Below are 27,301 nucleotides of genomic sequence, written 5' to 3'. Positions count from 1 at the left end.
CCCCTGACTGGTTTTCACAGACTCAGAGAGCAAGGGTAGATTTGAGACTGCCAAGGGGAGAGGGATAGGGGAGTCTTGGTGAGGGAGTTTGAGACTAGCAGATGCATACTATTTAAAAAAATTTTGTTGTTGTTGTTGAAGTTTAGTTAATTACAGTGTTGTGTTAACTTTGGGGTTGTGCAGCGAGTGATTCAGTTATGCGTGTGTGCTCCGTCTTTGACTCTGTGATCCCACAGGCTGGTAGCCTGCCAGGCTCCTCTGTCCATGGGATTTTCTTGGCAAGAACACTGGAGTGGGTTGCCGTGCCCTCCTCCAGGGGATCTTCCTGACCCAGCGATCGAACTCACGTCTCCCAAGTCTTCTGCCTTGGCAGGCGGATTCCCCTGAGCTATCTAGGAAGCCTGTGATTCAGTTTTACACACACACACACACACACACACACACACACACACACACATATACACATTCTTTTTAAATATTCTTTTCCATTATGGTTGATCATAGGATATAACGTAGAATGAATAAACAACAGAGTTCTGCTCTATAGCAGAGAGAACTGTATTCAGTGTCCTGGGATAAACCATAATGGTAAGGAATGTGAAAAAGAATGTGTGTATATGTAAAACTGAATCACTTTGCTCTACAGCGGAAGTTAACACAACTTCATAAATCACCTATACTTCATTTTAAAGAAAATAGGGAAAAAGTAGAAAAATTGAGTTTTAAAAGTGTAGACCTTTATGCTATGCCACAGTTTTGTTTCATCGGGAGAGGAGATGAACAGTTATCAAAAAGGCTTGGTGTCATTTTCTTGCCCGCAGTTAGTTCATCTGGCTCTGTCATGGGAGCCTCTCCCGAGAGACACATGGGAGAGAGCCACCCTGCCCATTCCTTTCTCGCCCGCCGCAGTGTTTCTGGGCCGAGAGGGGCCAGGCAGAGGGGAGCGCGCGGGCTTCTGTGTGTGTCGTTTGCAGAGGAACGCTCGACACCCGGGTTATGTTTGTTAATAATGGATTGGATTTGTTTACTGGTCAGAGCAACCATTCCAGGCTTGCTCCTTGATTCTGGTGTGATGTGGGTAGCAGATCGTCACAACCTGTGACGATCGCAGTGGTGACGACTCTCATCAGCAGCCCTGTTCCATCACTGGCATTCAGCTCAGTGCATGCAGGGTCCCCTCACTCCCGAGACAGCTTCTGTCAGTGCTGCTGGCTCAGACTTGGGGAAATGAGACCTTGGGCTTCAGTCATTCGCCCCGGGCCCTGCAGCACATAACAGGCTGATTGAAACCCAGAACCCTGTAGTCCTCGCAGACTGCCTTATTTTGCCCAAGTGATGGGTAAAAATTACACAGGTGGGGACTTTCCTGGTGGTTCAGTGGTTAGGTTCCTCACTCCCAATGCAGGGGACACAGGTTCAGTCCCTAGTCCAGGGACTGAGATCCTGCATGCTACAGCGGGGGGAGAATCACAGAGGTCGGAAGGTCACAACTGATAAGGGGTGAATTGTTTATCAGCATCACCCGGAGCTCTGAGCAGTAGTCACGTCTCTGCCCTGGGATAGAGGTGGCTGTGGCATCTGGCCACGGAGCTCTCTCGTCTTCTTGTAGAGCCCGTCTCTTGCCCTCCCACCCACTCTTTGTGCGTAATGTCGGTGCTAGTAGCCTTTGCATTTAGATTATTCTGTGTTTCTATTTGGTGATTTTTCCCTTGGCTTTCCACAGGTTCATTCAACATTTTGATGTAAAATAAACCTGTCTGATTTCATTTTTTAGAGACCCATGTCGAGCACCTTCAGTCAGCCTGTGCCAGCTCTCACCAATTTCAGCAGATGTCTAGAGATTTCCAGGCTTGGCTGGATGCTAAGAAGGAAGAACAAAACAAGTCTCCCCCGATATCCGCCAAAGTCGAGGTCTTGGAGTCATTAGTGAAAGATCAGAAAGACTTCAGGAAAACGCTGACCACCCAGTCTCACCTTTATGAGAAAACCATTGCGGAAGGCGAAAACCTGTTACTAAAAACCCAAGGGTCTGAGAAGGTAGCCTTGCAGTCACAGCTGAACACTATCAAAACCAGCTGGGATGGACTGCAGAAGCAGGTGAAGGACCGGGAAGACAGGGTGAAGGACACGCTGGAGAGAGCCCTCAAGTATAAAGAGCACGTGGACACGCTCAGGCCGTGGATAGACAGATGTCAAGCCAGCCTCGAGGAAATCAAGTGTAGCTTGGATCCCACTGAGACGGAGAATGCCCTCGCCCAGCTGAAGGCTCTGCAGAAGGAGATGGACCAGCATTTCGGGCTGGTGGAACAGCTCAGCAGTGCAGCCGGCAGCCTCCTCGGCGTCTGTGAGGCGGACCAGGAGGTGGTGGCGGAGGAGAGGGAGCACCTGCTCCGGAAGGTGGACACGGTCACTGAGCAGGTGCACAGGAAGAAATTCTCCCTCGAGAACATGGCCCAGAAATTTAAAGAGTTCCAGGAAGTTTCCAAAGAAGCTCAGCGGCAGCTTCAGGGTGCAAAGGACCAGCTCGCGGTGCACGACTCCCTGGGGCCCCAGGCTCATAGCAGCAAGTCCCTGACCGTGTTGCAGACCCAGCAGAAGGCCCTCCAGACCTTGAAGTCACAGGTGGATCTGGCCCAGGGGCTGGCCCGGGACCTCGTGGCGGAGGCCTCCGACTCCAAGGGCACCTCCGAGGTACTGCTCCAGGCAGAGACCTTAGCGCAGGAGCACGGCGCCCTCAGCCAGCAGGTGGACGACAGGTGCTCGTTCTTAGAAACCAAGCTCCAGGGCATTGGCCATTTCCAGAACACCATCCGAGAGATGTTTTCTCAGTTCGCGGAGTTTGATGATGAGCTGGACGGCATGGCCCCAGTTGGGAGAGACACGGAGACACTGCAGATGCAGAAGGAAGCCATCAGAGCCTTCCTGGAGAAGCTGGACACGCTCATCACAAACAACGCCAACGCCAATAAGACCTGCAAGATGATGCTGGCCACGGAGGAAGCCTCTCCCGACCTCGTCGGCATCAAGCGGGACCTGGAGGCTTTAAGCAAACAGTGCAACAAGCTCTGGGACCGCGCACAAGCCAGGAAAGAGCAGGTCGAAGGGACCATTGTGCGCCTTGAGGAATTCTACAGCAAACTCCAGGAGTTTTCTACTCGGCTCCAGAAGGCTGAGGAGCTTGAGGAATCTCAAGGCCCCGTTGGCATGGAAACAGAGACAATTAATCAACAGCTCGATGTGTTCAAGGTAGGGAGTGCTTCCTTTGTATTCTGCGTTTTGGTTATTCAGAGACGGGAATAGAGACTTCCTCGTAGCCCAGTGGTTAAGACTCTGTGCTTCCGCTGCAGGGGGCACAGGTTCGATCCCTGGTCAGGGAACTGAAATCCCACATATCTTGCACCGTGACCAAAAAATAATAGTAATAATAAAAAATAAAACTTCCATTAAAAAAAGAAAGATTGGTTGACAGAGAAGGAGGTGGCCTGTTTTGTAGCATCTTCAGGTAGGATCACCAGGCAGTATTGGAGCTCAAATGAGCATCCGTGTAGGGGGTATCTGGGCAGGGCGGGTGGGTCCTTCTGCTTCTGCTTTGGCCTCTTGTGGGATAAGGCTTGAGATGACCTAGGAAGTCACAGGGTGCTTGAAAAGCTGGTGTCTATTTTTTAAAGTTTTTATTCATTTGCATTTGGCTCTGCTGGGTCTTCGTTGCCGTGCGGGCACTTTCCCTACTTGGGGGGCTGCTCTCCACAGGCGGTGCGCGGGCGTCCCATCGTGGTGGCTGCTCCGGTTTCGGAGCGCAGGCTCCAGGTGCCCAGCACTGGGCCGCCCTGCCTGCTGGCGCACAGGCCCGAGGGCCGTGGCACCCAGGCTTAGCTGCCGCATGGCGTGTGTGAGCTCCTGGACTGGGGACTGAACCCTGTCTCCTGCGTCGGCAGGCTGCTGCCTTGCCGCTGATCCTCCAGGGAAGCCTGGCGTCGGTTTCTGACGTCACTCACGGCTCCCGCATCTCGACCGCGGAGACCGGTGCCTCCGCCCATCACGAGTGTTTGCCCTTTGTGCTTGTGTCCTCGCATTTTCTCTCGTGGCGAATTACAGTCTCTTCCTCCTCTTTTCCTTTTCATGGTCTTCTTCTCCTTTTTAGCTTAGTTTTTTCCCCAAGTTCCTCTTTTAGAAGCAGAGTTCCCTTTTGTAATCCTGGGTCTATAAAATTTAAGATTTTGGGCTCATGCCCCAGACTATGGGGAGTAAATTATTTCTGATGGGATTATGAGCACCCTGGGACTGAGTACAGGTGGGGCTTCCCTTGTGGCTCAGCTGGTAAAGAATCTGCCTGTAATGCAGGAGACCCTGGTTTGATCCCTGGGTTGGGAAGATCCCCTGAAGAAGGGAAAGGCTACCCACTCCAGTATTCTGGCCTGGAGAATTCCATGGACTGTATAGTCCAAAGGGTCACAAAGAGTCAGACACGACTGATTGACTTTCAATTTACACTTGGGGCTGTACACATGGGACTGAGTACACGTGGGGCTGTACACTTGGGCTGAGTACACGTGGGGCTGTACACTTGGAGTGAATACACATTTCTCACTAGCAGCAGCAGTGATGCCTGACGATGGGAATGCGGGGAGAGGGTGGTGAGGTCAGTGCCAGGGTCCGGGTCAGTGATGTGGCTTTGATCAGGGTGTCGTGCACAGAGTCCCATCTGGATGGGGACAGAGGGAAGGTCCTGGCTGCCCAGCCTTCGCTGCTCAGGACTGACAGGAGCCTGTGGAGTGGCTGGGGGACCCTCCACGAGGTTCGTTCTGCTTTGCAGTAAAGGCTGGTGTGACGCTGAGTCCCGCCGCCAGCCCATGAAACATCAGATAGGATCAAATACAAACAGAATTTGCAAACCTAGAAATCATTTCCCAGGAGAAACGCATATAAATCAAATAGACTTCAAAATTCTCTGCTACTGTACTTGGCAATGCCCTTCCTTTGCTTCTCTTTCATGACATTGTTTTTAGGTGACTGAATTTTGAAAAGTAACTTCAAAGTAGCTTCTTTTTCTTCTTTGTTACTAACATGATTATCTGCTGTTTATGCAGTGCCTTTGAAGCCCCGTCCCTGCAGGGCTTAAAAGCCTGTGGTTCTGAATTTGGGTCTCGATTCTGGAGGTGGAAGGAGTGGCCTCACTGTTGACTTAACTCCCTTCATTTCTCTGTCACACTGTCATACTTGTGGTTTGAAAAATAAAGGTTTCATATAGGAGAATTCTGTATTAGAAAAACAAAATGCTGTGGCCATTGCAACTTGGAAGACTGGGTGGAGGCTCTGAGGAGTGAGTCTCTGGGATTTTTGTGGAGCCCAGCAAGCAAGGCTGGATGCTCACATGACAGTGATCAGAGGGTCTCTGCCCTGCTGCAGGTTGGCTCTGTTCACGGCCTTCATGAAGTGGTCCCTGTTCCCTAGATTTTCTGTGCCTTTGTGTAGAAAAAAAAAGAGCAGGCCTCATCTCTTTTCACTACTTCAACTATCTGTAAGAAAAAAAAAAATCACTATTTCTTTGAAAGTATTTTGCAAACTGAAAAGCACTAAATAAGCATCATTTCCATTCATGGATATGGAGATTATTTGACTGTGAAGAAAAACAAAGGGATCTTGTCTTCTGAAATAAGCCACTTGACATGCTGTATCTGTTTTCTGATTACTTTGGAAGGAGTTGACTACTTTTAATGAAAGTCAGTAATAATAATATCAGGACACACCTTCAGTGTCTCGAAAAACCCAGTGATTGAAATAAAAGTTTCCAAGGAGACAGTTATCTTCATTTGGTACGCCAGTGACATTGGTAAAAAAGAACAAGAACGTTATGGTAAATAAAGATAGTAGCTTACACAGTCACTAACTCTGTTTTCTGTATGTGTGTTACACACACATGTGCTGAAAAATAACCATTAAAACAGTTAACATTTATTGTGGGCTTCTATGTGTCAAGCATAACACTTGGAGAGGGAAATTGCAACCCACTCCAGTATTCTTGCCTGGAAAATCCCGTGGATGGAGGAACCTGCTGGGCTACAGTCCAGTTCAGTTCAGTCACTCAGTCGTGTCTGACTCTTCGTGACCCCATGGACCACAGCACGCCAGGCCTCCCTGTCCATCACCAACTCCCAGCGTTTACTCAAACTCAGGTCCATTGAGTCGGTGATGCCCTCCAACCATCTCATCCTCTGCCGTCCCCTTCTCCTCCTGCCTTCAATATTTCCCATCATCAGGGTCTTTTCAAATGAGTCAGCTCTTCGCATCAGGTGGCCAAAGTATTGGAGTTTCAGCTTCAACATCAGTCCTTCCAGTGAACATTCAGGACTGATTTCCTTTCGGAGGGACTGGTTGGATCTCCTTGCAGTCCAAGGGACTCTCAACAGTCTTCTCCAACACCACAGTTCAAAAGCATCAATTCTTCGGTGCTCAGCTTTCTTCATAGTCCAGCTCTCATATCCATACATGACTACTGGAAAAACCATAGTCTTGATGAGATGGACCTTTGCTCGTAATGTCTCTGCTTTTTCATATGCTGTCTAGGTTGGTCATAACTTTCCTTCCAAGGAGGAAGCATCTTTTAATTTCATGGCTGCAGTCACCATCTGCAGTCCATGGGGTTGCAAAGAGTTGGACACGACTGAGCAAACACTAGACTGTCTTTAATCCAGTTGACAGTCTTGAGAGCTGGGTCCTATTATTATTTGCATGTTATTGTAAGAAAGCTGAGACCAGGGAGGGGAAGTGACATTCCCAGGGTCACATAGGTGGAAAGTGTTAGAGAGAGCCTGGATGTTTTATGAATATAGTGCAGTGTTTTGGTCAACTTTATTCATCACATTGCACATCTCACATCTTTTCTGGGAAACTTTCAAATCATCTTTGCTGTAGACTGATTGGGGTGGCTTGAATAACCATCCGTTGTTGTCATTTATGTTTGTTTTCCTGACTTTTAAAAATTCAAGTATGGTTGATTTACAATATCATGTTAGTTTTAGGTGTACAGCCAGAGATTCAGTTATACATATATATATATATATATATATGCATATATGTATATTTATTGTTTAATCCCTCTCTCCCCCCTATACATTTGCATATACATTTTCAGATTCTTTTCCCTTATTGGTTAAGAATCTTCCGTATAGTTCCCTGTGCTGTACAGTAGGTCCTTGTTGGTTATCTCTTTTATGTATAGTAGTGTGTATATCTGGTAATCCCGACTTCCTAGTTTATCCCCACCCCACCTTTTCCCTTGGGAAACCAAAAACTTGTTTCTCTGTCTGTGAGTCTCTGTTATGCAGATAAGTGCATTTGTCTTTTTTTTTTTTTCGGTTTATCATTTGATATTTTTCTCTATCTGACTGACTTCACTCAGTATGACAGCCTTTATGTCCATCCGTGTTCCTGCAGGTGGCCTTATTTCATTCTTTTATATGGCTGAGTATTCCATTCTGTATATGTATCACACCTGGTTTAGCCATTCGTGTGTCAATCAATCATTATTTATCTTAATCCAGAACACCAGGAACACTTAGAGAATATGTTAGGTACTATAGTTGTCGAAACAGATCTGTAGATACGACGATGAGGATAATGATGAGAACAGTTAACCTCCAGCACCATTGCTTCTGAAAGGGAATCAAACATTTCCTTGTCTTAGTAATTATGTCTTTCTTGATCATAGTTGTAAATTAATTCAGATCTCAATCTAACTTTTGCTGGGCCTTAAGCTTTGGTTGAACATGAGTTTTAACATAATATTTTAGGAAGATTTAAAAATTGTCTTCAGTGGAATAATGTGTATGGAGTTAAAAAAAAAAAAAACACTAGTAGTTTGCTATAATTTCTAAAAATGAATCAGAAAAGCACCACAGTACTGGACCTATTTCCATTATAGACTTTGGAATATAATGCAGTTTCTCATTACTCTACCAGGGAGCTTTAGTTTAACCTAATGTCATGGGAAAAATCTTTCAACGGTTTTTCATGGCATAGAATAAGCTGCCCTCTGAGTCGTTCTGAAGCTTCATAGCTATTCCCCAGTTGCCCAGTAGGGATGCCTTATATTCACTGGGGGCATAATGGATTATATAAACTAGATAAGACAGAGTTTTAGGGTTCCATTCTTTTCCCCCCTAAAATTTAACCTTAGAAATAGCCGTTAATATCCTTGAAAGGATAAAGTTAATTCACATTTAATACAACCCAAATGTAATGATTGGAAATAAAAACTGTTCAGAACCAAGAGTGTTAATTCACTGTCAGTGAAAGTATTCCAAGTTGCTGAAAAGAGATTGGTACTACCTTTTGGGTTACTTTAGCTATGTTTTAAAATAATTTGAATCATTTTCCTATTTCTCAATGTTAGTCATTGGACTAAAATGTCTAAAGACTGATGTATTTTCTATTACTGTTGATAACCCAGAGTACCATGTTATTACATTAAATTCTGTGTACACTGTCATACATTCCCAGACAAAAAGAAAGGGTCCCTTTGGTGTTCCCTATCCCTGTCTCCTGTTGAAGATTCTCAGCTCAAGATTGTCTTCAAATCAAAACTACCTTATCAAATAGAATATTAAGGTTTTCATGGTTTTACTGTTTCAAAGACATACCAACTCTATACACGGAATATACACCAGCCTTCCTATGATGTCACCAACAGCCAATCAGATCTTCTGATCATCGTGAAGTAATTATTATAAGCACACTGAATTGATTTAATCTCAGTGAAGAGCAAAGAAACTTGATGTTTCAGTGAACACATATAGTCACATTCCAGCTAAATAATGACCTTCCCCAGCTCCATCTGGGCCGTGGTAGAAAGCCTCACCCACAACCTGTTCCTGGTTTTTCCGGCCACTCTGTGGCTGCCCCAGTTTGTCACTGTTTGTTCCCACAAATGAACAAATCACTGGTACACGTCTCTCTGAACCAAAAATTTCTTAAAGCAGAGAATTTTTAAGCCAGTACTGAAGTGTCACGTTTGAAGAACTCATTAACAAAAGAAACCACTTGTTACACACAAGTACACAAAAACAGTTTCATTTTTTTCTAGATTACTTGGCTTAATCTTGATGTACAGTCGTTAAAAGAACAGAAATAGGAACAATGCTGTGGTTCAGTCTCTCAGTTGTGTCCGAGGCTCTGTGACCCCATGACCCGCAGCACACCAGGCTTCCCTGTCCTTCACCATGTCCCTGACTGTGCTCAAACTCATGTCCACTGACTCAGTGATGCCGTCCAACCATCTCATCCTCTGTTGTCCCCTTCTCCTCCTGCCTTCAATCTTTCCCAGCATGAGGGTCTTTTCCAATGAGTCAGCTCTTCGCATCAGGTGGCCAAAGTATTGGAGCTTCAGCATCAGTCCTTCCAATGAATATTCAGGGTTGATTTCCTTTAGGATTGACTGGTTTGATCTCCTTGCAGTCCAAGGGACTCTCAAGAGTCTTTTTCCAACACCACGGTTTGAAGCATTTCTTCAGCGCTCAGCCCTCTTTATGGTCTAACTCTCACATCCTCACTTGACTATTGGAAAAACCATAGCTTTGACTGTACCGACCTTTGTCAGCAAAGTAATGTCTCTGCTTTCTACTACACTGTCTAGGTTGGTCACAGCTTTTCTACCAAGGAACAAGCATCTTTTAATTTCATGCTGCAGTCACCGTCTGCAGTGATTTTGGAGCCCAAGAAGGTAGTAATAGCATATACATCACCAAATCAGGCCAGCCACCTGCATCCAGATGAAACGGTGCTGGAAAGTCCCTTGTGGACAGCAGTCTGGTCCACCCCGTGGGCAAGACTTCAGATTGCAGCTTTGTGGACTGCTGCTTGTAATCACAGGCTGCAAAGTGATGTCATCATCAGTGGCACACAAAAGTCTCTCTCTGGTTTAATTTTTACAATGCTGTTTGGTTCACCTTGTGAGTCAGAAGACTTCTTACACCCTGGGGGATTGGTCAGGCCCTCAGGGGCTTAAGAGATTCCAGGACATATCCTTTCTTATCCACAGTGCTGTGCTTGTAAGGCAGGCATGGAAGCCAGGGTTGGAGGCAGGTCAGAGGCTGGCTCTTGCTTCTAGAGCCTGAAGACTTACTCCATTTTAATTTCCCTGACAGCCAAGTTGAAACCGGATACAAAAACCAGAACACATGTAACTGTGCCGTGATGAATGTTCTCGGGCACGGGGGAAGGCACTGGGCACCCAGCATCCTCCTGTGAATGCTGGGGGACCTAAAATGACAGGTGTCATGAAGCTGGCGCAGCCGGGTTATTTGATCCTATTTGTAAAGAGTACTGCTAAGAAAACATGACTTTCCAAGTATCCTATTAAGATGTTTATTAAATGATCCTGAAACAATAATGTCACCATATTTTTCGAGATAAAAGTAAACTGTCCAAAGAATGCTTTAATAGTGGTTTTTAAGTGGTCCGTATTGTTCCATTGAGATCAATGACAAATTGTTCTCTGTTTTGTTGAGAACGGGAGAAAATTCAATAAAGCTTTCTCAGAGGTGGTTTTTCATGGGGGGAAATAGTCTTACTTGCCTGGATTTTTGTTAATAAGCCTGTATTAGTAGGCAGATTTCACAGCACCTTCCTCTGGTATTTTTAAAGGTGACTGTTTCCACTATAGAAACTGTCCCTTGATGCACGGGCTGTATCAGCTGGTCCCGTTTATTCAGTCAGCTGTGTCAGAGTGGCTTTAAGATGTTAGGAAGAAGAAATCTCAGCTGTGCTGGCAAGCGAGAAGGCCCACGGACGCAGAGGCCGCGCCTTGCCGCGGGGATGGTGCTGAGCATGTGGGCCTTCATGCTTTGAAAGGATGTGCTCCTGGGAGCATGGCCTGCGGGCTCTCTTTCTGTGTCTGTTTCTAACTGATGCCGTGCTCTGGGTGTCCTGTGACCTCCTAACTCCTATGGCTTCACTGAAGACCCAGGAGTTAAACACAGAAAACAAACTTACAGTTACCAGCCCGGAAAGGGAGGGGAGTGGGGGATAAATTAGGAGTTTGGGATTATCCAGATATATATACAAGATATAAAACAGATAGACAATAAGGACCTACTGGACACCAGGGAACTACATTCAGTATCTTGTAATAGATTATATGTGTATGTGTGTGTGTGTGTGTGTGCATGCTAAGTTGCTGAAACTACTTCTGGAACTACCACAGTATTGTAAACATTGTAAATCAGCTATACTTCAATTACAAAAGAAAGGTCAAGGAGTCAAAGTAGGTCATTCTCAACACCGTTCCAGCCAGTGATTTTATACCAGGGGACTTTTTGGTGGTTTATTGTTACCTGGATAAATTTGTATCTTAATTTTAAAGTGGTTCCCGCTCCTTACCCCTGCAAAGTGCCAGGCTGTAACATCTCTTGTCATTATCATGGGCTTTCCTTAGATAAAAGGAGATAATTTACTTTACTCACCTGGGAAGTTGCTTAAAGGTGTGGGTGTCCATGTGTGTGAGAGATGGGAACAGAGAGAGAGAGGAATTTGCTTTGCTGTTATGAAATGATGTAGGTTTCTTAATAAGAAAATCTGATGAGTTAATGTTTTTTAAACATTCATCTAGGTCTCTATTCATTCATTAAAAAATAGCCTCAGTTGGTAAATGCTGTGAAGATAACTCATAGGAAGCTAAGGAGTGCACGTTTCAAGGCCCTACCTAATGTTCAAGATAAATATCCATCAAGACCAGTCAATCTGATAAGTTTCATTATTTGTTTGCTTTTGTCACAGGGTCTGAATATCCTTCTTTCCTTCAAATGTAAAGTGTATTAAGCTGAAATAAATAGTTACTGCATAGTCATCTAATGGAGTTTCCCCGGTGACTTAGCAGTAAGAATCTGCCTGCAATGCAGGAGCAACAGTTTCGATCCCTGGGTCTGGAAGCTCCCCTGGAGGAGGGCATGGCAGCCCACTGCGGTTTTCTTGCCTGGAGAATTGCATGGACAGAGGAGTCTGGTGGGCTACAGTCCACAGAGTCGCAAAGAAAGAGTCAGACACAACTGAAGCAACTTAGCACGCATGCACGCACGCACGCATTCATCTGATGACTATTCTTGAAGATCCTTTATCCATCCATGTAAAGAAGTTATCACTTTAAAACCTGAGAACATAAGATGCTTTCGGTTTTCCTTAGCAAAAAGCGTATCTGTTTTAGAAAGAATAATAGAAATTGTTGTCTGTAAGGCCTAGGTTTGTACTTAAAGCAAAAAACCCCACACATCTCTTGTCTGGCTTCTAATTCATATTTCAGGAGCTACCAGGCCAGGAAGATAAGTTCATCAGCTTTTATGGATAATATTGCATTCACTCACAAACGTTGTCCACTTAACTGCACTTGAATTTCCTAATATTTCTAGCCTTTCAGCTCTAAAAACTCCATGTTTCAGTTGATAAAATTAGCCTTTTATCTTTTCTAAGACATGGATGATTGTATGATACTTCGTGGTAAGATTCTTCAGAAACTTTCTTTTCTAATTTTAGAAATATAAAATGAGAAAGTGGTACTATCTTGCTTATAATTCAACTAGTGTTTGTGTACTTTTCCAAAATTATCTACCTTTGGGAAGTATTTTAACTGGATCACATCAAGTAGGCTGTGTAGACTTGCCTTTCGAGACCAGTTTAACATTGCGATTTCTGAATACTTTTGACTGTTTTTCGGAAGAGCTTTGCTCATTTATTCATTGTATATTTCGTATATGTATAATGGTTAGTATTTAACACAGTTCAATACATCTTGATTTTATTAATACTAACTTTAGAGAGCATCGCATTGAAAAGTAGCTGTATAAATCGAATTTAGGAAGAAACAATCAACCAGTCGGGTCCTACTCTAAATGTGAGTTCTCTTAAGTTACCCAGATAGATCTTTGGAATCTGATTTCAAGTAACAAAGATAAATATACAAGTTGTTGTCATCAATACCAATATAATGTTAAGAGTACAAATATCAAGTGGAACCTGAATGTGCCAGGATCATCTTTTGTAGAGTTAGTTGTAGAGTTAATCAGCTTAATAAAATAGGAACTCAGTTATTAAATAAACGGTGCACTGTTAAATATAATCCATCAGAGGAGATTTCTCCGTTGCACTTCCTGCTTCCCGGCTGTGCCCCACACACTTTCTCATCCAGACTCTCCGCCTCACTGTCAGGCACGCGGGGTGGGGATCCCGCCTCTCTGGGCACCTGCACTTTGCCAGGGTTTCCTGTGCTGCTTGGCAGATAGTGGGGCCTGTTTGATGAATGACTGAAATAATGAATGAATTATTTGTGTAGCTTTAAAAGTGTACTCTTCATCTCAAATGCAAGGTTGCTGTCCTTAGCTTTATAGAGAGCTGGAAGACCAAATTAGAACTGAGTTCATGATTTAGAGTTAGAGCCTACGGGGCCTGGAAGTAGGGCCATTGTTTCTTAGGAAAAGTTCTGTGAGCAACTCTGGTCCACACTCCGTGGAAACTTTCTTATTCACATAGCCACGAGTGGGTAGCTTCCCAGGAGCTACTTGCGTAAGGAAGGTCGTGGCAGCTGGCAGTCAGTCCCTCCATCTCTGCTGATTGTGGCCTGGTGCCCAACTCATTGTTCAAACACGGTAACTGTGGGCGGGTTTTCTTTGTCTTATTATCCAGGCAGCAGAACAGCCTGTGTGCTCAGATAGAATCAAGTGCTTGCTGAGATATTTCACTTCTTGACCGTGAAGAGTGGGCTTTGATATTATTATGTTGATGGGTAGTTTATTATGTATATTATCCCTTATAGTTGGCTATGTATATATTTTTTCCAACTTAATATGAGTTGCATCTAATAAGTGTTGAATGAGTATGTTGCCTATAGAGTTCTGGTTATGGAGAGACTTTTTTTTTTAAGATTCAGTTCTTACGTTTATAAAAAATCATTTTGGAATCATTTTCTCATGAAAGGTACTAAAGGCCCCTCCCACATCTCTTCTGTTAAGTTGTCAGAGAAGTTTACTGTTGTTTTTACTAGACCTGTCTTCACTTGGGGCCAGCACAGTTTTATTTATGTTCGAAAGATTATTTTGTGAGTTTGAGGAAAGAAAATCTGCCCTCTATCTGCTATTCTGGCATGATTGCTTATTTCATAAAATAAAGAATGGATAGATCTTAGTTTACTTAAATGAAACTGTGAAATTTTCTCCCTGCGCCAAAGGCTAAGGTTTGGCTTGCTGTGTTAATTTTCAAACAGTATTATTTAAAGAGTGTTTGTTCAGTGGATAAAACTCCCTGGCTGTGATTTTGTTAATGAAATATCCAGAGTCGCTTAACCACCCTTGATCTTAGCCCAAGCCTTGCAGTAACCTCGAGAGGCATGCATAGTTATTAGTAACGGCTCATATCCACGTCCGTGGTGCCCAGGGCTCCATACCCTAAGGAGTGGTTTCCTCCGGAGAACAACAGTTCGACTTGAACTTGGGCTTTTAAAAAGAACGACAGGAGGTCCAACTTGAAAGTGATGCGCGCTCTACATCGCGGACCCGAAGGGGTCTCTGAAGACTTGATCTGTGCCTTCATCTGCGAGTCCGCCGCAGCGGCGCCCCTGGAGTGGTTCCCGGGGGGCGGGTTAGCCCGACTCCCCGTTTCTCTCTCCGGGGCGGGGTGGGGCGCGGTTCCCGCGGGCCCGCTGTCCGCGCGGAGGTGGCCCCCGCCCCGCCGGCCGGCCGCGCCCCCGCGCCCGCCGCGCGCCCCCGGGCCGGGTCTGGTTCGCGCTGATGTCACCGCCCGGCGGTTGCCTCCCGCCGCCCGCCTCTGGGCACCTCCCCCTGAAAGGCTTGCGGGCGCCCGGCCGGCCGAGGCCGGAGTCCGGGGCACATGCCCGCCGAGCCGGGTCTCGTAGCGGCGGAGCGGGCCCCGGGCCTCGCCGAGGGGCGCGCGGCAGATGCGCCCCCGGAGCGCCCAGGCTCGGGACGCCCGCCCGCCCGCCGGCCGTGCGGCTGCCCAGCCTCCGAGGAAGCGCGGGGCTCCTCTCCACTGCGGGGGCCTCAGGTGGAATCAGCTGTCTTAAGGAAGATCAGATAAGACTCTTTGACAATGACTTTTTTTTTCCTCTAAGTGGAGTTTATACTACACCATGCTGTCTGTTTACTTCGAATGGTTGCTAGACTGTGCCGGCCTGGCCTTCCAAAAGCCTATTTTTTCCTCTTTGGATAATTCTGAATAGCCTCGAAGACGCTTAATATGGGAAGAGCCTGTCTTTCGAATCAGGATTATTTATAGCTACTCCCAAAAAGAGTAAAAGAAAATTTGAACTTTCTTACAGTGTGTTAGACTTATTTTTCTCTGAAGACTTGATCTGTGCCTTCATCGGAATAGTCCGTGGTCTCTTAAGTCTCCAAGTGTTTTTAAATTTCTGAACCTTGGTTTATTTATAAGGGATGGAGTTTTGCAAGCTGTGTTTAAGTGGATTACAATTAACCAGAGCTCTGCTGAAATTGACACTCTTCGGGATAAAGATGCTTGCTCCTGGGGAAATTGTAATCTGGAAATCTCAGATGCAGAATTAGAATAAAAAGGGAAATGGACCGACAATGGAATGTTCTGAGTGTTTGAGCCACTGATAAATGTATTATTTGTTTTCTTTTTTCTGTGTTTTGGAGTATGTGAAAGGGAACTTCCAGAGGCTGGGGAGGAGACTTCTGTTCTCTGTTGTTGGATGCACTTTATTTTTGAGAATCATTCTCACACAACCAGGTAAAGGGAGGATTGCACGTGGACTGGTGCCCTGCTGCTGGCCTTCAGCCCCTCATCTGTGATCCATCTTTGGGCTGGAGGCACTTTATAGTTGTGTTCAGAAGTGTGCTTTTCTGGAACATGCCTGGCCTTATTTCCCACTTTCTGCGTCAAGAGCTGCACTGTTTGTTGTAACGGGCTCTGCGATGGGGAAGCCGCTGAGCAGACCAGACTGTTTACGTCAGAATCCGCCTTGTGTGGGGAAGGGTGAGGAGGAGGAGGACCTCAACATCGAGGACTGCTACGTCCCTCAGCGCTCTATCTACGACACGGTTAGGCTGAATGAGCAGATTGACTCGGGTTCCAAGGGCAGCCTGTCTTCCAGGCACTTCACAGACCGGACTTTACCCTACAGTCACCGAACACTGGATGTCAGCTCTTTGTGCTCCAACGGTCCCCTTGCTTCTTCCAGTGCCTTCGAGCTGAGAGGCCGTGAAGCCCACAAGCTCGATGAAAAGATGATCTTTGATGCCCTCAAACTCAATAGCGACGTCATTCGGAGCACAGGCTTACCCAAAGCCAAATCCCATGCGGAAAAGAAAGAGCATAGACGGTCGTGGCGAATGTTCGTCCCGGCCAGTTTTGTGGATTATGCAAACAAAAGTGAAAGCTCTTTTGTTGAACCTGCTGATCTGTCAGATGCTGTTGCCAAGGCTGGCAAGTGCAGAGGGGCTGCTAGCTCTCTCACGTCGGAGGAGGACGACTCTGGCTTGTGCAGCCCTCCGGCGGAGAGGGAGGAAAAGCAGCGTCTTTTCCCCGGAGATCCGTCCCAAATCAGAAGCCTGTCTTCTGTGGAAGATGCTCACACCGCAGAGCAATACAGACCCTTTTTTTCTGTTAATTCCATCAGCGAGCAGAAGATCCCCTTGCTTTCATGCAGAAGCACCCACCTTGATGACAACTTCAAGATGATTTTACATGATGCTTTTCCACCAGAGGAACCGAAACCTGTCCACGGTCAAAGGGAAATCCGTGGTGAAAACAGCTGCCTGCAGGATGATGTCAGAGAGAGCACTCTTAAGGGTGGTTCATTCATTCTGCCAAGAGAGGGAGAAAACAAGTGCATTTCTAACCCCAGAGAAGAAGGAAGAACCTACGGATCAGGAGAATTCCAAAGCACCGCCCAAAAGAGGGAATTTGTGGGAGACTCTCCCGAGGAGCTGGCTGTCGCTCTCACAGATCTGGGGGGAAATGTCGTCGGTTGGGGTGGCACGAGTTTAGTGGAAAATCTGACGTTATTGACACAGTACGATTCAGAAGAATCCAACGTAGCATCTCAAGATGATGTGGAGGCTCCTCTTTCTGTCCAGGAGATGGAGGCGACCTGTGAGCCGTGCTCCTCACAATTCAGAGCGGTAAGAAAGCAGGCCGCTCCCCGGAAAACAGGGGCCCAGGCAGGAACCTTGGACCCTGTCTGTAATGGCTTTCACTCTGCTCAGGTAATTAACAGGGATGGGAAATTTGCCATCAAGCGGTCACCGGTGTCTCTGACACTGGTGTCAGTCCCGTCCTGTCTTTGGCTGGGGTGCAGTAGGTGGGGGCAAGAGGTGGTTGACTGGTACCCAGCCAGATGGCAGACATTGATCCATCGATCACTGCAAGCTAATTAGGGATGGTTCCTGAGGAGCATGATCACTGCCAGCTGGTTGCGTTCCTGCTCCTAGTGGTAGGATGGTGGCCCCGTTCCTCTTCGTTTGAATGCCCCCCCTCCACTGTGAATTCATGTTAAGCTTAGGCGTCTCCACAAATTGTGGTTTAAGGTCCTGCCACTTAAGGGCAGTTATATGGGATTTATTAAGCTTGAAGGGGCTTAGGAAGGAGCAAACACAGTGTTCCATTGTTGTGGTCTGAGAAGTGCTCTCCTCAAGCCGAGGACTCTCTACGCGTGCTGAAAGTGTCCTCTCTGCAGCTCTGCATTCGGGGAGAAGCAGTTGTACTGCCTTCTGCAGTCCGCGCAGTCCGCCTTCCCTTTTGCTAAGTGCTGAGTGAAGGGTGCAGCCTTGTCATAGGGAGACATCGGTTGTCAAGCCTGTAATTTTTTTCTTCCCACTTAGATTAAAGTTTAGCTATTTTGGTCCTTTTCCTAAGCTCTTCTGGTAAACTTTGCCTCAGAGGTAATTTTACTTTATTTTAGGCTTCTCTTGTGTTTGTATGCTTGAGGGTTAGCCTTAGGGAGAGTCTCTCTTCCTAGGTATTTTGTTACTGAGAGATAAGGCTTTTGGATGCTATCAGTCTGTGAAATAATTGATCTAATTAGCCATGCCCTATCCTTGCATTGAATGGTGTGTTAGTTAGAGAGCTTAGCAGAGTGTTTATTTGCTTACTATAAAGGATTTTGCAGTTTATTTGTAGAAAGTAATTAAACTCTTAGGAGTATATAGATTCTTTAGTAGTTTTTTTTCTTTTTTAACCCTTAGTGAATCTTGGGAAGCACTTTTGAAAATTACTATAGCCTCAACCAGAACTATGCTGATAGACAACCCTGAAATTCATTTCTTTCAAACCAAGACCAGAGGTTAAAACAATTTACTGAAACATTTTTATTAGTTTTGTTGTTTTTTGCCCTGAAAACTAGCTATGGGGGAGAATAAAACTTTTCCCTCAATCCTTATGTACCAGACAAGTTCCGGGAATTAAAAATGTAACTTGTTTTCCTCCCCCTCTTTTTTTTTTTTTTTTTTTTTTGGTAAGTAGTAAAACATATCTCCAGCTTTTCCTAGAAATAGTAACTTGGAAAGTGGTATAGAAAAAGAAGTAGGATCATACGGCGGAATTCTGTTTTCACTAATTTGCAGTGTTTCTATTGACTTATTAGGTACACTAATGCCTTTTAAAAATTATGAAGAGTTTTATGTATTTGTCCCAGTTATTTGGGGAACTGCTATAATTCTTTGTGTGTAATTGACTTTTTATATTGAGTATTGTTCTATAGAAACAGCTAGTGTGGAAACTGTCAGAAAATGGGCTTTTTGCTGAAGGGGGACTTTTAGAAGAGGTGGTTGTGCATTTTTTGTTTGCTCTCCTTTAATGTACTCATTCATACTATAGCCTAGACATATGCTGGCGTGGGCCAAAGTCTGGGGAGTTTGGCAGCCTCTCTATCTTTCAAAATTATTTTCCATGCTGTGCCTATAGTTTTTTCTCAACTCCTATTTTGATATTTGCTTTTATTGTGTTTTCCTATATTCTGTTTAACTATTCATTCACTTCGACTGTTATATTTATGTCGTATAATGACTCAGCACCCCAAACCTTGTTTTCCCTTAATCTCCAGCTGAAGCTTTCCTCCCTTAGTTAAATGAGTTTATTGTCCTCGTGACACCTTCAAGCCCTATATTAAAAGCATTGGTGTTATCTATGAAAGAGTTGTTGTACAGTATTATCTATTGAGGAATGATCATCACCCACCCCAAGATAGCAATACAATTTTCTATACTGGGTCCACATTACAAGCTAGGTACTGTGGTAGACCCAGGAAATAGAGCAGCTCTAAGGAAAACAAATTGGTGTTTTCGTGGAACTTGCATTTTACTCTTTAACACATTAGTTAGATACTTTGCCGGTTGCAGGCAGCGCGGCCTATAAGTTGGGTGGGCTGGAGGGTTGGCCGGGACGTGCTGGAAAGCCGCCGACAGTGCAGGCAGGGCCCACAGGGGCGCAGAGTGGCCGTGTAAGCCACGTGTGCTGGGATCCGGTGGGGAGGCCTCTGTGCCTCTTGCACGCCCGTTGGCGTCTTGGCAGAGGCTGAGGGGCTGAGGGGCTGGACGTGTCAGCATCCATGCTGATGCAGCGCTCGCCTGCCTCTTTATGCCGTCTGTGTCCCCGTGTGTGGCCCCTCTGGCTCAGCTCATCTTCTTGTCAGTGACCCCCATTTCCAGTTGAGGCTCCAGTGTCATTTGCCAGCTAGCAGCAGGCCTCCTTAGAAGAGCCCATAAGGATTCTTGTCCGGGAAGGCCCATCTTACCATCTTGCTACTTGGCATTTTCTGTACTTTTTCTTTTCTTTTTTTTTTTCTCTTTAAAAAGTTATTTTATTGAAGTATAGTTGAGTTATAATGTTGTGTTGATTTCTACTATACAGGAAAGTGACTCAGTTACATAGGTACACTTTTTCATATTCTTGTCCGTTAGGGTTTATCACAGGATACTGAATATGCTTCCCTGTGATACGCAGTAGGACTTTTGTTGTTATCCATCTTACTTTTTGTTTGTTGTTAATTGAGGATCATTGCTGGATTGTGTTGGTTTCTGCCGTCCGTCAGCATGGATCAGCCATAGGTACACACGCGTCCCCTCCTCCTGTGCCTCCCTCCCATCCCCTGACCACCCCTCCAGGTGGTCACAGAGCCTCGGTTTGAATTGAAGCATAGTTGATTTACAGTGGGTGATTTCTAGCGTACGGCAGAGTGGCTCACGATACATATAGGTGTCCGTGTTGTTTTTCTGTGCTTTTTCGTAATGGAATGGGTGTTGAGAAGGGTTGCATGTGCTGTGCAGCAGGACTTGCTTGTTTGTTCATCCTGTGGGTAATAGCTTGCATCTTCTGACTCTGGAGTCCCAGCCCGCCCTTCTCACCTCGGCAACCACGAGTCCATGCTCTGTGTCTGTGAGTCTGTTTCTGCTTTGTAAATACGTTCATTTGTGTCATATTTTAGATTCTGTGTGTGAGTGATATCATACCGTATTTATCATTCTCTTCCTGACTTTCTTAGTATAATAATTGCTAGTTGCATTCATGTTGCTGCAAATGACATTAAAAAAAAAAGAATGAAATAATGCCACTCTAAACCTTTGTTTTACTAGTTAAATTGGAGTGATAGGAGATTCCTAGTGCTGTGATAATGAAGCGATAGGGAAGACATGTCCACTCTTGTTTTCGTTTTATAGGTAATCTGATGAAATGCAGCTAGAATATCATTCCTGAATATTTCTTAGTGGTTATGATAATATTATGAATTTATGTTTAGTTTTTTACTAGTATTTGTAAGACAGACTAGGCAACAACACATGATTTAGGCAACCAGGATTATCTTTATCTGTAATAATCCATACCAGCTGATTGAACAGATGTTTGTATTTGGTGACTGTTAGGTACACTAATTCAGAGAATTATTGTTCTTTCAAACGTAGGTGTTCCAAAAGGAAGAGATTGAACCCCTGCAGGTGAAGCAGCAGGATGTGAACTGGCTGGGGCAGGGCCTCATCCAGAGTGCCGGCAAGGGCGCCAGCACCGAGGCCCTGGAGCGCGACCTGGACGCCGCCAGCGCACGCTGGAAGACCCTCAACGAGAAGGTGGGGTGGCGCTCCCTCCCTGTCCTTCCTGCAGATTGCTCGCCAGCGTTTGCTGGGACCCCCAGTCCTGTGTCCACTAGCCAGCCTCCCTGCCCTGCCTGCTCCTTGGCTGCCCTGTGACCTGTGGCCCATCCCAGGTGTCCCCAGGGCTGGGCGCACAGACGCAGGCAGCGAGCCGGGTGAGGCGGGCCCTGTCTGGACCGTGGCCACGTCCTCTGCCCTGGGCTGGGACCGTGCACACACCTCCGAGGGCGTGGGGGCTGCTTGGCGCCTCAGATTAGTGCCACCCAGGGGCCTGGGCTCCCCGCTGCCAAATGGTCTCCTTATTTTCCAGAGAACTTGGAAATCTCACTTTTTATGTGAAACCTAATTTTCATTCATCAGCAACTCATTCCGCACTGTGTAACGGGTCACACAGTGCAGCCGCGTGTCTGTCCGCCCTGGACTGAGAGTTTGCACCTCACTGTAGATCGCTGAGTCCAAATGTCATGTGATGAAATGAAGATCCCCCCTTTTCCCAAATGTGCATGACGGAAAACACTGGAAAGTAACGCTGATAGCTGAAGGATATGATGCTGAAACACAACAGCAGCTCTTTATGTGACAGAAATGATCAGAAAAGGGTTTCGGGATGGCAGGGCTCGTCTGATGCTGGAGGGAATTGTTTTTGGAGTTTTTCCTGCTCCGAAATCTTCCTTGGTGGCCAGATCTCAAGACAGCATTTATCCTTCTTTAGAGTCTGATTCATACTATAGTGCTACTCACACAAACGGGGATGCAGTGTCAGGTATAAATATATTCCATGGTACTTAAACTGTCTTGCCAAGTACTTGTTCAGTCCAAAAAGAAAAGACCTTTGAGGGGGCGATAGGGTATCTCTGTGTGGGACACAGAGACTCCATTTACTGGAGGACAAAGGCCCTGTCTTGTTAAGAAAAGCCTCTATAGAGCTTGGAGCTCACAGAATTTAATTGGATACTTCATAGTTATTTTGTGTGGGTGAATGTAATTCTGATTCTCTCTATTAAATAACTTTTTTTTTTAATCTTAGTCTTAAAAAAAATTATTATCCTTGATTTTCAGTGTAGGGAATAATGGAACCCCATGGATAACGGTAAAAATGAAAAAGGCACTGTTTCTTTCAGTAACCTTAAAATATTTGAACCGTTCTTTGCTAATCTTCGGTGTATTGGATACATCCAAAATCCGAGAGTCCTCCCCTTTGGCATTGACGAGTTGAGAGGTTATCTTAGGCTGACTTGCTGATGAGCTCGTCTCCTTTCTGTCTGTATCCTGCCCACGAGCAGTGCCTTGAGTAAGTTTTAAACGAGAAGGAAGAGAGAATCTGTGGTCAGTGGGCGGGGCGGGCTGGCGGGCGTGTGCGGGTCCTCTGAGCGTGGTGGTAACTGAGGCCCTGGCTCTGCAGGTGGCCCAGCGGGCAGCCCAGCTGCAGGAGGCCCTGCTGCACTGTGGGCGCTTCCAGGACGCCCTGGAGTCCCTGCTCGGCTGGATGGGGGACACCGAGGAGCTCGTGGCCAATCAGAAAGCCCCATCCGCTGAGTTCAAGGTGGTGAAGGCCCAGATACAGGAGCAGAAGGTGAGTTAGCGGAGCGCGCATCCTGTTTCCGGTTACACCTTAATAACGAGAGTAAACGTTTACCTTGTGACTCTGTCTGTATTTATAGGATGTCTTCATTAACCAGTAATCAATGTTCTAGACCTTGTTTTGTTAGTCATTCAACAAATATTTGTCCACCATCTGCCACAGGTCAGTCATCCTTGCAGGTGCCGGAGCTACACCGTCAAATAAAAAACATAGAAGTTCCTCATCAAGTTTAAGTGTTAGTGGGAAGGGAAGAACAGGGAGAGAGAGACAGAAAACAAAAGTAAGCAATTAGTGTTAACCTTGGCCACTGATAAATAAAGCCGGGTGGGAGCTAAGAACTGGGAAGAGAGAGGGTAGAGCTGGGGACAGTAAGTGGTAAGTGGAGAGGGGATGTGTACAATTTTTTTGAAAAATAGTGCACTCAAGGACGACCTCACTCAGTGAAAGGGTGACTTCGAACAGAGATGTCATGGTTCTTTGATGTACTGGCTTGGTGCACATGCAGTTGTCTGTTGTATGAGGTCAGTGGGGGCAGTTTATTATGGTTCAGCCTGTACTGACGAGGCAGAGAGTTGATCCCTGCATTCAGAACTGGACTCTTGTGTCTTTTGACGCTGCACATACAGGACCCAGTTGGAAAGACACTCCTTAGAGGGATGCTGACTCCTTAGGACCACACCTACAACTTCTGTGGTCTTGGGAAGCATTAATGACCTGTCCAGTATTGATCTGTGTCGTCCACGGCTTGAAATGACACATGGCAGTGGGGGGCTCCTGGAATACAGTGCATTGATAAGGTTTACCTTTAAAAAGACAACACGCTTAAAAAAAGGAATGGATTCAGAGGCTTGGTTGGGTTTTGGCATCCAATACTACTCTCCCTGAAAATTCTTTGAAGACTTTGGTATCTTGAGAAATTAACTAATTAGAAATAGATTTAGAGGTAAGGAATAAAGAAACATAAGAGGAAACACATTGCATTTGTTTGGTTTTTGAAAAAAATTGATACATATAATATGTAATGAAATATAATGTGTAATTTCTATAATGTAATAAATATAAATACATAATATGGTGTTGAATAAAATAATATGACTATTACCATTCATGATTTAATTTAAACCTTTAGTATTTACCCAGAGTTAATGAACAAGGCTTAGCCAATGAAACCTGTCGATTTTGCTCTCAAGTGCTAGAAGCTATTCATTAAAGTTTACTGAAAGTAATCCATTCAGTTGTTCCCTTTACTGCCTAAACCACCTGTCGTACTTTGATTTTATGATCTCTGACCTGTGTCAAGAGAGGACGTCTCTTCCCCTTCTCTTGGGCCCTGTTCCTGTCCCCTCCTATGTGGTGGTCTCTCTTAAACTGCTGTTAAGCTTCTTGTTTTGTATTGGAGCATAGCTGATTCACAGTGTAGTGATGCTCTCAGGTGGACGGCAAGGGAACTCAGCCATACACACGTATCCATCCGTTTTCCGCCAAACCCCCCTCCCATCCAGGCTGCCGCGTAACACGGAGCAGAGTGGGCTTGGCGGCGACGTGGCAGTGGTAGGATACCCTCCCGGCGGCGTGCTGTCCCCAGGTGCCTGTCCGTGGCCTCGGTCCTCCAGGGTCAGTCAGGGGCAGCCTCAGGCAGCAGTGGTGTTCAGCGTTCCGTGTGCCGTGCCTTGCTCTCCACTCTGCACATGGGGCCTGGGGATGGCACTTTTTACTGAAATGCTTGTTTCGTTTAAGTGGAGGAAGGGAATCCTGATTTTTGGCACCCCATGTCAAACACTCCCTTCCAGGCTTCTTGAAATGAAGAACTGGACTTTTTTTTTCTGCTGCGCAGTCCTGAAATGTTAGTCTTCTTTTGCCCACTTTGAAGGCTTCTGACATGTTTCACTCTCTGGTCATTGTGGAAATGCTACTTAAAGGCTCTAGTTTTTATCCTCAAAAAGAATTTTAGGAGCTATCCTACCTCCCCAAAGCAGCCAGGAGCCTCTGGTTTCAGCCTCATTGACTTGTGAACTGGTCTGAGTCTCAGCTTCCCTTCTGTGGTGGATTATTTAACATGGGAAAAGGTTTTGAAAATAGTGATGATTTATAAGGATCTTTTCTGTGTCAGTGGGACAGATCATTCTTGAGTGTTAGGGCATTCCCATTTCATTATAGTAATGAGGATTTTGCACGTTCAGTGCAGTGATGTTTTCCTGAGTAGCAGCACCCTTCTACCCCATTATCTTGTATTAAAAAGTTGAGAATGAATGATTTAGTGGCCTTATCAATATTCATTTTATTTTCTGCGAAAAGCCTCTACCACAGTGTCTAACATAGTAGTAATGAATCAATTAAATAGGATGAGGTTTTTGAAAAAGCTCTGCTTCTCAAATCCTTTTGTATGTGAATCCATGCAAAATTATTTTTGTCACATGTCAAAAGCATGCTAGAAAGCATATGTTTATACAGTTATTCCTTTGTTTCCTTTCCATTTATTTATTGTTTTCTCATTTACTATTTTTTCCTAAGCTTCTCCAAAGATTGCTGGATGACCGCAAATCTACTGTGGAGGTGATCAAACGGGAAGGAGAAAAAATCGCCGCCACGGCAGAACCTCCGGATAAAGTGAAGATTTTGAAACAGCTGAGTCTGCTGGATAGCCGATGGGAGGCGCTACTTAGTAAGGCTGAAACGAGGTAACGTAAATGCTGCCAGGCTTTGGGAAGAGCGGCAGTGGCTTTTGTACTGATTTCTCGGATTTTGGTCCTACTTTATTTCCAAATTGCTCTTTGCCTGTGTTTGTCACGTATGTGAACATAGAGGGCAGGGGTGGTGGTACTTCTCTTCTCATTCCTCTGCTGGGGATGTCTTGTAGTGCCCAGATCTTTCCCAACTTTTGTTTGTTTGTTTTTGTGTTTCTTTTTATTTGTTTATTTGTTTGGCTGCGACCTGTCTCAGGTTCGGCACACAGGACCTTTTGCTGAGGTGCACTGGCTCTCTAGCTGCATCACGTGGGCCTCGTAGGCCGTCACAGTGTGCAGGCTTAGTCGCTCTGCAGCATCTGAGATCTTAGTTCCCCGACCAGGGATCGAACCCATGTCCCCTACATTACAGGGTGGATTCTTACCTCCTGGACCACCACGAAAGTCCCTATTACAACTCTTTAAGAACAGTGTTTCCCTCGCAGGGTCCTTTATTCATTCATTTGTAACACAGTTATTGCCTGCCTGCCACGCATCAGGCAGGGCCAGGTGTTCTGGGGGTGTGCTTGTCAGATCGTCCCTACCCTCAGGGAGGACCGTAGCAGGGTTTGGTGGCCACTGAAGAGCAGGGACAAATGTGATGGCTCAGAGTGAAACCTGCACACGGGGCCACGGTAGCAGAGAGTCGGAAGAACCCGGCCTGGGGCGGGGAGGTGACAGGCAACCTCAGTTTTTTTTTCTATTTTTGTTTCTAATTAAGTTTTGGCTGTCTAATAATATTTTTTAAATGGTGCCCTCAGTTTCTTAATTTTAAATTATTTTTGGCCACACCCTGCGACATGTGGGATCTTAGTTCCCAAGCCAGGGATCAAAGCCACACCCCTGCAGTGGAAGCGCTGAGAGTGTGAAGGCTTAGCGGCTGGACCCACAGGGATGTCCCGAGTTCTGGTTTAAGGCGGAGTGGGAGGTATCTGGGATGTGAGGCTGGTGGAAGGTGCCGTGACATTTACCTTACCAAGGTGAGGCGCTGGAGCGTGGCTCCATTGGGCTTCACTATGTTTCTTTTTTTAATTTTTTATTTTATTTAAGTTAACTTGATTTATGATGTTGTTTTCATTTCTGCTGTGTAGCAAAGTGACTCAGTTGTACACATATGTGTGTGTATGTGAATATATATATACGTACGTATATATACGAATGTGGGCTTCCCTGGTGGCTCAGATGATAAAGCGTCTGCCTGCAATTCGGGAGACCTGGGTTCAATCCCTGGGTCAGGAAGATCCCCTGGAGAAGGAAACGGCAACCCACTCTAGTACTCTTGCCTAGAAAATTCCATGGACAGAGGAGCCTGGTAGGCCACAGTCCATGGGATCTCAAAGAGTCGGACACAGCTGAGCAACTTCACTTCATATAAGAATGTATATGGACATTCTTTGAAAAATATTCTTCCCCATTTTGGTTTACCATTTGTCTTGGGATATGGAGTATAGTTGCTTCTCATTCTCTCTGCTAACGCTGCACTGAGCCATGTCAAGTCATTGCGACACTGGAGTGTATACTGGTTGGGTGGAAACAGATGGCCCGCTGAACAGAATGAGCGTCTCCACCCATTCCTACCTTCCTTGGAACTCTTAATAGGATAGTGCAGAGAAGGGTTTGTCTAATCTTGAATTACAGAGTAGAAGGAAGCGTCGTTCTAGGACAAGCGAGTGAGGGGCTCCCAAGGAGGCTGGAAATTTCACATTCCCTTTAACATGTATCAGTAGGTTATTCCTTCTGTGTAGTGTGCTAGAATTACTATTACTGCCATGGGAGAGGTGCTGAGTACTTTTTAAAATAAACGAAAGCCATTACTTCTGCTTTCCTCCCAGGACTGTCCTTTTCCTTAGCCCTCTTCACAAGGGTATTCAGTGGAGGGATTGTGGTCATATTGT

At 45.6% G+C, this 27,301-nt stretch overlaps 1 protein-coding gene across 1 annotated transcript in view; it reads left to right on the top strand.

Moving 5' to 3' along the window:
- Window positions 1-27,301, top strand: part of DST (dystonin) — a 522,678-nt gene that overhangs the window by 418,279 nt on the left and 77,098 nt on the right. Inside the window, exons 61-64 of the mRNA XM_052648315.1 lie at window positions 1,775-3,246; window positions 20,916-21,077; window positions 22,504-22,674; window positions 25,195-25,361. Of these exons, the coding sequence (XP_052504275.1) occupies window positions 1,775-3,246; window positions 20,916-21,077; window positions 22,504-22,674; window positions 25,195-25,361 (1,972 nt within the window). The remainder of the gene's footprint in view (window positions 1-1,774; window positions 3,247-20,915; window positions 21,078-22,503; window positions 22,675-25,194; window positions 25,362-27,301) is intronic.

The sequence above is a fragment of the Budorcas taxicolor genome, chromosome 11 (genome assembly GCF_023091745.1).
Source record: "Budorcas taxicolor isolate Tak-1 chromosome 11, Takin1.1, whole genome shotgun sequence".
In the NCBI taxonomy this organism is placed as follows: Eukaryota; Metazoa; Chordata; class Mammalia; order Artiodactyla; family Bovidae; genus Budorcas; species Budorcas taxicolor.
This window is presented reverse-complemented; position numbering and strand designations above follow the sequence as displayed.